General features: G+C 37.7%; 1 protein-coding gene across 1 annotated transcript in view; it reads right to left on the reverse strand.

Annotated features, from left to right (window-relative positions):
* Positions 1–9,034, reverse strand: part of LOC133441421 (immunoglobulin mu heavy chain-like) — a 34,381-nt gene extending 25,347 nt beyond the window's left edge. The window contains exons 1-2 of the mRNA XM_061718701.1: positions 8,986–9,034; positions 8,592–8,895 (exon numbers count right to left, since the gene is read on the reverse strand). Of these exons, the coding sequence (XP_061574685.1) occupies positions 8,592–8,895; positions 8,986–9,034 (353 nt within the window). The remainder of the gene's footprint in view (positions 1–8,591; positions 8,896–8,985) is intronic.
* Between the last annotated feature and the right edge of the window lie 1,198 nt (positions 9,035–10,232).

A 10,232-nucleotide genomic window follows, 5' to 3' on the forward strand; every position in this document is an offset into this window, starting at 1 on the left:
GACTACGCTCTCCCCGAACCGTCACCCACCGGCCCTGACTGGCCGGCTGCTCGGGAGCTGCAGGGGAGCGGCTACCCTCAGCTGCTACAGGCCGGTCTGCGGCTAGCTTAGCCTGGTTAGCTGAGGAGGCTATTGGACTATGGTCAAATTGGCAGAACCGGACCTCTACCTGACTGAGCCTCGCCTCCAGCCCTGCAAATAAACTACATTTTAAAGGTATTGTGACATGAAAAACACATTTTTCTTGATTTTTTGTGTTTTGTTGGGTGTCTTGACATCAATTACACCCAAAAAACCACAAACTTTTAGCATTCAGTGTATTGTGTGCTTTCTGGGATTTTCCGCATAACTATGCAAAAACGGCTCATCTGGTTTGGTGGCAGACCGTGACGTAAAGGGCCGCTAAATCACCGCCCGCTCCACCCAGCTCCCTGCCTCCTCTCCTCTCCAGCGCACCATAAAGGCGGATTTATGGTTCCGCGTTACACCGACACAGAGCCTACGGCGTAGGGTTACGCGGCGACGCGCACGTACGCTGAACCCTACGGCGTAGGCTCTGCGTCGATTTAACGCGGAACCATAAATCAGGCTTAACACGGAGCTGTTTAGAGCCTCTTCTGTTCTCATCACCGGGAGGAAAACTGCTAAAAAGACCCGCGGCCACTGACTGGACTTAAGACAAGGGGACACTGCTGCTTGCATGCCTTTATTTTTATGATTGTTTGCTGTGGTTCGCCCTGCTGCTTTTCCGTGCATGCTTCGCCTGTCGCTCCCGGCTTAACTCTCCGACGCCGCTGTTAGAAGTCCGTGTGGACTTCATCCACTTCATCCCCGGGCTGTAGTCGCCCTGTCTGGGCTGTGTGTGTGGTTCGGTGTGCGCGCGTGTGTGTGGAGACCGTTTTATAATAGATCCATGGTGGAGACGCCGGCAGAAGCGTGTAGCAGGAGGAGGAGGAGGAGGTTGGGAGGAGGAGCGGGGCAATGATTGACAGGAAAGGGGGAAAAGGAAGCATTTTTCACGGCGCAAAAAAACACTGTAATAAACAGCCAGGAATGGAGTACTAGAGTGAATTTTTTCTTGTTACACCCTTTTAGACACATTTGAGGGATGTTGGCCAAGACTTTTAATAGTGTTAAAAGCATTTTAAAAATGATGTCACAATACCTTTAAGCACTTACCGTCTTCACTAAAGGAGGCAGAGGAATAGCTAAACATTTCAAACACTGAGCAGCAAAGAGGTGAAACGGTGGAAGACGGAGAGGCCATGCTAAGATGCTAACAGAGGCTAACGGACAGAAAATGTATCGGTGATTGGTGACAGTGAAAGTTACGGAAGAGAAAATGAGCGAGTGTTGAAATAAAGACAGTAATGTACCAGATATAGTGCTATTTTACCAGAAAACAATCTAAGTTTTAGACAAAAAAGTCGGGAGAGATCTGAGCCTGCACGCCGTGCAGCAGCAACAGACCGCAACACCAGGAAGTGACGCGATGCGTGACGCAGTACGATACCCAATCAGCAAGCACGCAACAGCAGAGCTGCAACAGCAGAGCCGCCTTATTGTAGCCTCCAGGATCAGATGACTGTCTGTTTGCACTAAAAGGCTGCTAAGAATCATAATGAAGCTCAGAGTCGCTGGATGAGACTGAATCAGCCACCATCGCTGTCATCACGTCATTTCACCTCCGACCTCTCAGTGCCGTCTTATCATTGGTCAGATCAGTTGGTACATATGGAAAGTCTCCATGTCTTACTCAGTAGTCTCAGTAGTTTTATTTACTTTGTTGGGATGAACGATATCACTTCTCATAGATGGCTACTTAACTAGGTAAAAAGAAAACGTTAGTACCATAAACCTCTTGGTGCCTGAGGGCCGTGAAGACTTCATTTTTTAAAGATCTTACTCTTTACATCACAGTTTTGTTGAAGACAGTGATTTGTTTTTCACTGTCATCATCATCATCATCATCATCATCATCATCATCATCATCATCATCATCATCATCATACACTGCTTTTATTCACTGAGAAAATTATGTTTTGTCTTTAATGCATCACAGTATAAATGACAATCCACTATTGTCATTTCTACTGTAGTTCAGTACCTCACAAAAACTTCACACTGGGTACTGAACATGACATACTTGCTGTTGTAATTTTATTTCACATTTTAAGAAGTACAAAACTAAGGTAGTACTCACATGTCATATTATAATGAGCCATTGTAACGCCCGCCAATGTAATAATGCCCGCAAACGTAATAAACCACAAACGTAATAAAAATATGCAGCTTCTAATGTAATAATCCTGCAAATGTAATACATTTCCCACAAACGTAATAGTCGCTACCTACTACAAACGTAACACGCGATTTCCCACAAATGTAATAACTATTACGTTTGTAGAGATTTATTACGTTTGTGGGGAAGTGAAAATCTTCAACTTTCAATGTTGTAATAACTTCCCACAAATGTAATAATGCAATGCATAATGGTTGTTTGTATGTAGATATGTTACGGTTAATGTAGAAAAACGGCTATTTTGCAAACTAGCCGGTGATTGTGTAAATTATAATAAAACCCATCCGCACTCTCGCAGCCTGCCCTGCATAATTAATGCTGTGGATGTGTCAGACCCCACACTTTTTTGGGGAGTGTAACGTTAGGCCAACTGAACTGTAGGCTATTCTGTAGTAACTGGACTATATCTACCAAATTAATTACGTTTGCTTAGTTTGTTTTGGTTTAATCAATTTGTGCAAATGGAGGAGGAGGAGATACCTCATCTCATCATGCGCTTCGGGTTTGCGCGCTTCGGGTTTAGGAGCCCACCTTCCATGAGAGAGACGCAACAACTGTTTGTCTGTTTTGGAGGTGGCAAAGAGAAGAATAGATATTTCCTCACAAAGACTGTTACACTGGATATTTGCGAGTACATTACCCAGACCTATGGTGTGCCCAAATTCAGAGCGCACAGAGCGCACAGAGCGCACAGAGCAGAGAGCGCTTTGCCACCTCGGTGGCAAAGCTGTATTCTGGGGTGCCAATGACGTGATCTGTAGTTTGCATTATTCGTAGACTCGTAGACTCGCGGACTCGTAGACGACGTGTGACGAGGTTTTTGTAATGACATGTATCACCGTGGCTCCCACCCCACACAGTGACACATGTCATTACAAAAACCTCGTCACACGTCGTCTACGAGTCCGCAGGTCTCCGGCAAAGCTTTCTCACCAATAATGTCGAAGGTTCGGTTTCTATCTGTAAAATATCATTAATCTCAGTTCCTGATGAAATTATGAAGTAAAGGCTATTTCTATTTTTACTCCTTTTTGCTATTTTCAACATGAATTTAAAAAAAAGAAACAAATAAAGAAGAAAAGATGAAATATAGTGGAACAATTTAAAAAATGTTTAAATGATACTCTTTTTGTAAATGTACAACTTTTAATTTTACCATAGATAGGTCTGCAGTTATTATCAGTTAGTGTTATTTTTGTAACAGGACGTGTCACTGTGGCCGCTGCTGTAGCTGTGGTTCAGCCTCTTACCAAAACTTCAGTGTTTAACATCACATATGATCTACTTCTTCTTGTTCTAAAGTAACATTAGTGCTTTAACACTTTTAGATTGGTTTTGCAGTAATAATTACCATGACATCATGTGTTTCCCAGATTTTTAAAAGTAACAGTGGACTTCTTTCATTTGTTCTCTGTGCTTCACTTTAGTTGAGGACAGGTTTTTGTCTTTTTTCACTGGGTTCCATCCTCCACAGTGAAAAATACTCAAAAACCTGAACATGAACTACAGTTTTTAGTTTTTTATTGCTGAGTGCAATAAAAAAAAACAGCAAAACAATGCAGACTATAGAAATATCAACAGATTCTGACTCCAAAGGGTTAAATATGCATGAATGTATGATTATATTAATTCATAACATCTTTACTGAAAGCAAAATATATATTAACTTCTGATGTGTTATGTTTCACCATATCATTCAGGATGGAATAAATAAATAAATAAATAAATAAAAATGTTGCCATCTAATTTTGCATGTTCACTTTATTCTAAATCTTCTTTCTTCGCTGTCTAAAACAACCTTTTTAAACCTCTAAACCCTTTCAGTGCTCTCTTTTTCTTTCAGCACAGTGAGGCTGATTTCCAGTTCACTGCAGAACAGGTTTTTGTATGACCATAAATCACTGTGGTAGCCGTTATAGTACACTGTGATAAACCCTCCTACAAAAACCTCCGTCTGAACATCTCCCCAAACGGTCAGTGTTTTTGTACTCAGACTCCATCAGTAACTTTTCACTTTACTTTACACACATATTCTTTTCTTTTTTTGTATTTTAGTCAATATTTATATCATTATTATTATTCTCAGTCATTTCTTTAAAAAATACATCCTTTTTTGATGGTGAATTTTAATTTTGATACTTGAGATGTGAAATATTGTGTTGAGGGGCTTATTTTAAGGAGGTTGTTTTAAGAAAACTGTCTTAATAAAACAAGTTGCAAAATTAAAATGCAACACATTTCAAAATAGCGACATATAAGATTTTGTGTGTGATAAAACATTTGTTTTATTTGTATATTAAATGCTTTATGTTGCTTGACACCCCGTCATTCATCCTTTTGTCACTTGAATTTAACACAACTGCTCCAACAGCATATCTGTCAAGTCCACTGGAAACTCAACTTATTTTTGATTGTTTACAATAAATGATGTTTTATAAATTATCAATTTAATTTCTTGCCAAATGTCATCATGTCACTTCTTTGCTGCACATGAGCTTTTATGTAGTTTTGTATCCCAACGACAGCTTTCTAAAATGTAATCTTTTTTTAAATTGAACATTCAAATGACAAACTGAAGTTAATAAATTATATATATATATATATATATATATATATATATATATATATATATATATATATATATATATATATATATATATATAATTATACATGTATATATATATATATATATATAATTATATACCGTATATATCCTTTATTTTTATTTCAAACTTTACTTTTTCCAACATAACAATGGGGGAGAGTCAGGTTGTTGTTGGGAGGTTTTTGTATGGGTGTGTATCATTGTGCCCCCCCCGTCCATCACCATGAAAAACTCCAGTACAAAAACCAAACGCACTGTTGCACGCTGGATATAAACCGTCTTCAGGTAAGAAAAACATGATTTCAATGGGTTGTCTCTCAGGAAATTAGCACATAATTTATTACAAATAAATGTAACACTTAATATAATAATAGTTTGAATGATTTCTTTTTCATCTGCCATATGTTACTAACATTATTATTGTAGTTGTTGTTATTGTTCAGGCATAATAATAATGATAAACCTTCAAGAAAGGCTCAAACTGTGTGTATAATGGGATAGATTGGGAATCAGAATTTTCTTTGAATTGTTACAGTTGCAGAATTTTACGGATTACTTTGTTGGATTTTCAGGATATTTTAAATCTCGATCAGAGAAGAGCCGTATCGGCAGGATGAGGAGAATTATTACTTCTTTAGTTTAAATCACTGTGAAAGTTTGTTTTATGTCAGTTATGAAATTAACGGAGATAATATAAATGATATAAAAATCCTGCTCAATTTACCAATTTACTCTTTTTTTTTTTTTTATAAAATTTTATTTTTAAATACATTTATGAAATGCTCTCAATAGAGATTTTAGGGCATTATTATGTCAAAACTAATACATGTGAATTTACTTGCATTTAGTGTGTGATCCAGGTCAGATTTGTTTTTTTTCCTCCCATGTTGATTATTTTAACAATTTACATTATTTAAAAAAGAGAAAGATTTTGCAGAAATTATTATCAAAGACATTGTAATAATGTAATAAATACATAACTGTACTGAGAGGAAAACCTTTTGAAAATGTTGATAGAAAACAAACCAGGCAATATTTTGTAATTTACGAAACTTGACAAACTTTTCAGAATAATTAGCCAGAAATAATTATAACTAATTTGTTCAGAGTTTTCCAGTTTTTTATGATCTACTGTAAATGTGACATCAGAAAGCATGTGCATATCGAAGTGTGGAGTGACTCCGTGGAAAAGTTTGGAAAAGGAAATGAAACAGTACTAACATTAATCTGTTTAAAAAGAGATACAAAAAATTATTCATAAACAGGTATATGGAAGAGGAAATGGGTTAACGAGGAGTGTGATAAACAAATAAAATAGTGAAAAATGGTATATTATACTTGCTTAAGATATGTTTAGATATTTATGTGGATATTTATGTCATATGTTGAGAGGGATGGTTATGGTTACCGGTATGTAATGTATGTTGTATATTTTTTGTGTATGTGGCATATGTGTATTTGTAGGGATGTTTATGTAGTTTGTGTAGTATATATTTGTATAGATTTATGTAGTGTTTGTATTTTCTATATATTGATGTATTGTTTATGTGATGTTTGTATTTTCTATGTACTTGTATGGATAGTTGTGTAGTGGTGGGCATGTTTACATGGTATTTATATAGACTATATTTATATGGATATTGTGTAGATATAATAATAGCAATAATGTAAATTCATAGTTATAAAGGGGTAGGAACTAGGAAAAAGTGTATACTTCTTCCTACTTGCGGGTGGAAACTAGCAATTCTGCTAAACCCGGTGTATTTACACTGCTTAAAATGTAGTGTTCATGAATATGCATTGTCCCGTCTAAATAAACTTTGAAACTTAAACTTACTCCTTATTCAAACCTATGTGCATATGAAGATGTTACTGTTTATTTTAATTTTTTTACATACATGTTAGAAATAAATAAATAAATTAATAAATAAATAAATAAATAAATAAATAAATAAATTAATTAATTGATTCATTCATTCATTCATTCATTCATTCATTCATTCATTCATTCATTCATTCATTCATTCATTCATTCAGTCATTCAGTCATTCATTCATTCAAACTGTCACGACAAAAACTAGACTTTGCTGCCCTCTATGGGTAAAAAGGTGAATCTACAAAACATTGTTAAATAAAGCGTTGAGCTTGTTTTTATTCAACAATATTCTACAATGTTTCTGTGAGCTTTCAGTACCTCTGTACATCTTTAATCATCCATCCATTCATTTTCTATAACTGCTTTATCTTTGCAGGGTGACGGGGGTCTGCTGGAGTTTATCCCAGCTCATTACGGGCGAGAGGCAGGGGTTTCATCCTGGACAGTCTATTGCAGGGCCACATATACAGACAGACAACCAGGCACACTCACGCTCACACCTACGGGCAATTTAGAATCATCGATTAACCTAATACACATGTTTTTGGACTGTGGGAGGAAGCCGGAGCAACCGGAGGGAACCCACACCAACACGGGGAGAACATGCAAACTCCACACAGAAAGACTCCCGCCGGGCTTGGGAGTCGAACTAGGAACCATCTTTAATCATGTGTTATAATATTTAGGGCCCGAGCACCAGCAAGTCTTGTGCAAAGCCCGATTGAAATCGCAGCGATTATTAGGGCCCGAGCACCGTAGTCCTAAAAATTTTCCTTTTTTTTTCCTTTTCCTAATTTTTCCGACGAAATGAGGGGCCTTTTTGCCCCCCCCTAAACGTGCCCCAAAAGTCACCAAATTTGGCCTGGCAAAAAATTTGATATTTAATGGTTTGCATTAATGGGCGTGGCAAAATGGCTCAACAGCGCCCCCTAGAAAACTTTGTGCCTCACAATACGGTTTGACGTACATGCACGAAAATCAGTACACAGCTGTATCATGTCGCAACGTAAAGAAAAGTCTCTTGGCGCCATGGCCCAAACCGAACAGGAAGTCAGCCATTTTGACTTAATCATGTAATTTTGGCGCAATTTATGCCATTCCTTCGGCCGTTAATACGGTCCGAACCGTAACGTGCACCCAGGTGTGTTATACATCAAAATGTGCATCTCCATCCTGCGACAACGCGCATTACTTTTCTCAGTCAAAAGCGTTACCGTGGCGACGCTAGACGCCAAAAAGCGCGCCCACCCTTCATCTGATTGGTCCGTATTTGATAGTTCCTACTTTCTGTCATAACTTTTTAATGGTTTGACATAAAGACTCGTGGGTGGTGTCATCTGATTCGGTATTGAGTCCTTGACCATAATTGGTGCAAATTGGCTCCGCCCCTTTTTTCTGATTTGTCGATATTTGATAGTTCCTTTTTTCTGACGTAACTTTTGAATGGTTTTACATAAAGACACGTAGGCTGTGTTCATGAGTGCGAGGGCCCGTTCATCACTGCTTGCAGCTTTAATTTTTATTATTTCTTCTTCCTCATAGGTAAGTTTAGATTAATTTAAAGCTGTGTCTTCAAATTAGTCAGGCAGAAATGAAAAAAAGGAAATCTTGTTCAATTAAATGTGATGCAATATAGAAATTTGGCTTGGCTACTTGGTTAAAAAAAGAGAGGGAGGAAAAAAAATGAATCTAAGGATATTCAAACCATCAACATGGTATTAAAGAAATTGTGAAGTCCTCAACGATAATGGGAAAACCAAAGAGGAAGTAGTTTTTGTTTGAGTCTCCTGCTTTTGTCTGTCACTGTGTGTCTGGCACAGTAATACACTGCTGTGTCCTCAGTCCTCAGACTGTTCATCTGGAGATAAACTTTACTGCTGGAGTCATCTCTGGAGATGGTGAATCGATCCTTCACGGACTGAGAGTAAAAGAAATGAGAACTTCCGGTGTGTACAAAAGCAATCCACTCCAGTCCTTTTCCAGGAGCCTGTCTGATCCAGTTCATGGGAAAACTGCTGAGTGTGAATCCAGAGGCTGTACAGGTCAGTCTGTGGGAGTCTCCAGGTCTTTTAACCACCGGTTCAGATTCTATCAGAGTCTGACCATCAACACCTGTCAAGATTAAAAAATAAATACATGTCATTCATGACTTTGATACAACAAATGAAACATTTTGACATCAACATCACTGACAGTCTTCACCTGCCCAGCAGAGAGTTACAAGCAGCAGTCCTGTCCTGTAATCCATCATGTTAAACTGTAGCTTCACTGTTATCTGTCGTTCTCTTTACAGTCACTTAAGTAGAGGAAGACGTCTGAGATTTACATCGACTCCTCCTCACATCAAGGATGACGCTTTATCAGACTTGAACTGTTATGGAAATGAATTCATTTTAATGTGCTATGAAAATCACCATTGGTGCAAAGAGGAAACTAGTTTTCTTACATCTTACATCTAAGTTATTCATATTTCAATCAGGTAAAAACATAAAGTTAATTTGGATGAAACTTCATTGTTAGTGATCCTTCTACATGGAGGAACAGAGAGTTAGAGAAACTAAAAGGACCTGATCCAATTACAGCATTTGATGGCTGAGAATTAAAATAGTTTTACATTTTAATGAATTGCATTACAATAAAGCTGAACAGATATTTCACAGTGTTGCAGCCACACGATTTTGAGTCTGTTCTTTAAAGTTTTATATAATCAACAGTTTTCTTCCAGTCTGGGAGAAATGGATGAAGATACAATATTTCTGAGTGACAATTTGTGGTCAGCCGACAAAACTCACTGCAGAGTAAATCCTCTTTAGAGTAATTATTGAAATATGTTGGTGTTTTACATAAGATGAAGTGAAATTGTGAGGATGTTGAGAAATTATAACTTTGCTGTTTTTATCTGGATGTCGAGTGACTGAGAAGACTTCTGCATCAGATATTAATGAACATTAACCATCATTTCTAAAAGATTAAATAAAGTTGTGATGTTATTCAGAAAGAAAACAAAATGGATTTAATAAGGACAAACATTTTCTTTGGGATGGGTTTAAAGAAGGACATTTTTTGTTCCATGTGATCCAGAAGTGAGATGCAGTCGGAGAAGATTTTAACAGAGTAAATGTTAAAAATGTTGACGAATATTTGAAAAAAACCCAACTCCAATGAGGTCTCAGTTAAACAAGATTGAACAGTTTCGTCTCCTCAGAACAGAATAAAGACGTCTACTGCTCAGTTCAACAGCATGTGATCATCAGAGGTGTGAGGGCTCCTCCTCTGGTGGATTCATGTGTTCAGTCTCTGAGGTTTTTGTTCAGGTCTGCTGATTGTTTGTGTCACTGTGACTCTCTGGCACAATAATAAACCGCAGAGTCTTCAGTCTTCAGACTGTTCATCTGCAGATACACCTGCTGTCTGCTGTTGTCTCTGGAGACGGTGAACCGGCCTTTGAC

The sequence above is a fragment of the Cololabis saira genome, chromosome 4, assembly GCF_033807715.1.
Source record: "Cololabis saira isolate AMF1-May2022 chromosome 4, fColSai1.1, whole genome shotgun sequence".
Lineage (NCBI taxonomy): Eukaryota > Metazoa > Chordata > Actinopteri > Beloniformes > Belonidae > Cololabis > Cololabis saira.